General features: G+C 40.3%; 1 protein-coding gene across 1 annotated transcript; it reads left to right on the plus strand.

The window, feature by feature from the left end:
• The first annotated feature begins 664 nt into the window (after positions 1 to 664).
• LOC135203100 (troponin T, skeletal muscle-like) lies at positions 665 to 3,376 on the plus strand. Its single transcript, XM_064232723.1, has one exon. It carries the CDS (start codon positions 886 to 888, stop codon positions 2,590 to 2,592), a length of 1,707 nt encoding a protein of 568 aa, XP_064088793.1. The 5' UTR covers positions 665 to 885; the 3' UTR covers positions 2,593 to 3,376.
• Positions 3,377 to 3,697: the final 321 nt, after the last annotated feature.

Here is a 3,697-nt window from a genome sequence, read left to right on the forward strand (position 1 = left end):
CCTTTTTGAGGGAGAGGATTATATTAAATTTGTTTATATACATGTGTGTATATTATATATATATATATATATAGATTTGTTTATTAACAGTGTGTATATATAATATATTATATTATATATATATATTATTATATATTATATATATATACACACATTATTGTATGTGTAGTCAAAAAGCTGTTCATTTATAATAAACACAATGCCCTCTCCACATCTTCAGCCCTACGCTTTATAGAAAAAAGCGAATCTAAAATGTGAAGGAGTCAAGAAATTACTAGGGCATTGTGGTTATTAAGATTACACACGTGTATATATAAATATATATGATATATATTTGTATAATATATCTGTCTATATATATATATATATATATATAATATATATATATATGTGTGTGTGTGTGTGTGTGTGTGTGTGTGTGTATATGTATATACCAAATGCATATGCTCTGTTATGTATTTCTATATACACACACACACACACACACACACACACACACACACACACACACACACACACACACACACACGCTTCCAGGCTTCCATAAATAAAAACTTGGTGCTGTTACATATTTTTTCTGTATTCTTTCCTTAAATTTTATTTTGTGTTATTTTCATGTATGAGTAATATGAATAAAATTTCCCTTACTAGTATATACGTATTTAGTCACTTGGGCGATCGTCTTTTCTGTCCTCCCCATTTAAAACATTTTTGAAGACGTCAGGTCTTCAGGAGCCGATCATCCCATTCCGTCAGAGTCGCCGAGTCCTCCCGAAGGCTTCGGTAGGAATGTCCCGGAGCCGAGACCTTCTCCGGGATTTCCGGAGTTCCTTCCCTGGCATTTTCCAGTTCTAAGCTAGCGAGGAGGTAGCAAGAAGAACAACCATGTTTTCAGTCATGAATAACATAGTATTCACAGTTAAAAGCACATTGGCTGTAATCTTACTCGGATTAGTGATTTTGTCTTTGGTTGGATCTCCATTGTTGTTTGGATCCGCCAACGTTGGATATATTCTAGGCAAAAATCTGGTAGTTTGTCTACTCGGAGGGTTACTTGCGTATGCAGTTGGAGAATACTACACTGAACTGTCATTTTTCGCCCAAGAAAAGGAGTTACTACTGAAGGAGTTGGAGGAAGCCTACCTGATGAATCTAAGCCTCCTCGACGAAATTGAGACCAGTAGTGATAATGAAGAACTGCTAGCTGAAAGGAACGAAGATCTGGATAAGGATTTGGCAGAGGAACAGTTTCGCGTCGAAGAGCTTCTCAAAATTATTGATGAAGATGAGACGAGGCTGAGCAAAGTCGAGAACGAAAACGAGGAACTGGTTTATGAGAATCTGTTCCTAAGGAAGAAGAATGAAAAATTTCAAGATGTGATCGTCCAGCGAAATAAGGAGGTCGACAAGCTAGAGGAACAACTGAAACTCAAAGGCACAGAACGTGCAAGGAACGCTGAAGTTATTCGAGAACTGAAGAATGAAATAGTCGATAACGAGGTATATTGCGGTGTTCTCGAAGAGAAGGTAAAAATTCAGGAAGAAGAAGAAGAGAAAACGAAGCAGCTTGTTTCAAACCTCAAAGAAAACCTGCAAGAATTTCAAGATGAAGTTAGTTTTCTTCGTGCCAGAAATTGTGATCTTCAGAGCAGGCTGGAAAATGAGGCGCGCGAGAATTTAGGTCTGGAGAGGAAGGTGCAGATACTTGAAGATGGAAATCAACACCTGCAAAAGGATCTGGCCCTTAAGGAATCGCAGATTGTCTCCTCGATGGAAGCGCTTCACGATGAAAGGAAGAAAAATGAGATCCTGGCCGAAGAGCTACTAGTGTTGAAAAAGTGGATCGCTGAATTAGCTAGAAAAAAGGAAAAAATAAACGATTCACTCGTGGAAAAGGAATGCGAACTTAGGTCAGTAGTTGAAGATATGGAAAAGGAGAGAGAGAAGAATCGCCTTCTGGTTGAAGAACTCCTAGTACTAAGAAACTGGATCGCTGAGTTAGCAGAAGAAAATGAGGAAATAGAAGGATCATCTCAAGAGGAAAGTGAAGAAGACGACGATTCAGACAAAGTTAATGAAGTGGAGTCAGAGGTGACCCAGGACAATGGAGGACATTCACAGGAAGCAAAGGAAGTAGGAGAGTTAGAACTGAATAACGTAAATCAGGAGGGCATAGAAGTCACAGAGGACAATGAAGAGGAAAGTGAGGAAATGGAAGAATGTCATCAAACTAATAACGAAGAAAACAATAAAGTGGACACGAAAAAGACCCGCAACAAGAAGAGGAGAAACAAGAAGAGGAGAAAGCCTGCTGGAGAAGAGGACAGCAGCAGGTTGTGCGTGGTCCAGTCTATGGTCCTTGAAACGCACAATGAAAACTTGCACAGTATCATGTTACCTGCTGAATTCCAGGAGCTCCTCCAGAAAAATGAAAATGGTCTCGACTTCATTAAATATAAGAACAAAGTCGTGCTCAACTTCATGCACCACGACAAGGCGCATATACGAGCTGTGCTTAGCAGATGTTGCAAATCTGCTGCTGAGGAAGTTCTCGTCGATCTCCAGAAATTGCTTCTGAGGATTCTAGCATAGGATAAGGATTCGACCACCGAGGATGATGTTTCGCCCACAAGGATGAGGAGATTCCCGCAAGGATAAGCAGTCGCCCACAAGGATGAGCAGTCGCCCCCAAGCTTATAGTAGACGAGTCGGTCACAGTTAGCGGGCGGACTGGTGCCCTTCATTCCGACTGGCCACGTCTTGGTTCTGTTGCGTCCTGTCCCGGAGGCGTCACGATCTTCTTGATCTTTTCGATGGGATTGACTGGAGGATGGGTGTTGGCTGGTGCCCCCCCACCAGCCAATGGGAGGTCCCCCCACCTCCCACTTAATTCCCCCCTCCCCTCCAGCCAACCCCATCGACGAGATCAAGAAGATCGCGCCGCCCCCGTAACTTGACGTACCAGCGCCAAGACACTGCCAGCGCACCATTCCAACCGCTGTGACCCACCCGACTACTATAAGTATATACCAGTGGACTTTGTATCTTCTTTCATGCACTTTTGTAAATTTTGTGACTTGCAGTTCATTCATTTTTATAACTCCTATGTAATTCATTCACTTTTGTAACTCCTATGTAGTTCATTCAGTTTTGTAACTTTTGTAATTCAATCACTTTTGTAACTATTGTAATTCAGTCACTTTTGTAACTTGTAATTCATTCACTTTTGGAACTTTTAGTAATTCATTCAAGTTTGTAATTCCTATATAAGTTTTTCACTTATGGAACTTTTGTAATTCATTCACACTTTTGTAGCTCCATTGTAAATGCATTTGCATTTGTAACCCCCTGAGAAAATAAAACTACCAAAAAAAAAAATATTATTATTTATTTATAAAACCTTATAATACTATACCAGCTATGGGCTGATGATGAGGTGAAAGTTCTCATACAACGAGCTCTTTTCATAACAGTTCCCTCAACCAGTCATTTCCAAATGACTATATTTGTTGGTAAAGATAAATTTGGAGCTGTTCCAGTTCATTTCATGTTCGTGTTTCCAACAATGGTTGACAGGAGAGCTGTTACAAAAAGTGACCGTTGTATGGAGGGTAGTTCCTCATTGGACGAGTGGGTTACGTGCTCGCTTACTGATTCGGTAGTCTTGAGTTCGATTCCCCACTCTGCCAACATGGAA

This window comes from Macrobrachium nipponense, chromosome 33 (genome assembly GCF_015104395.2).
Source record: "Macrobrachium nipponense isolate FS-2020 chromosome 33, ASM1510439v2, whole genome shotgun sequence".
NCBI lineage: Eukaryota > Metazoa > Arthropoda > Malacostraca > Decapoda > Palaemonidae > Macrobrachium > Macrobrachium nipponense.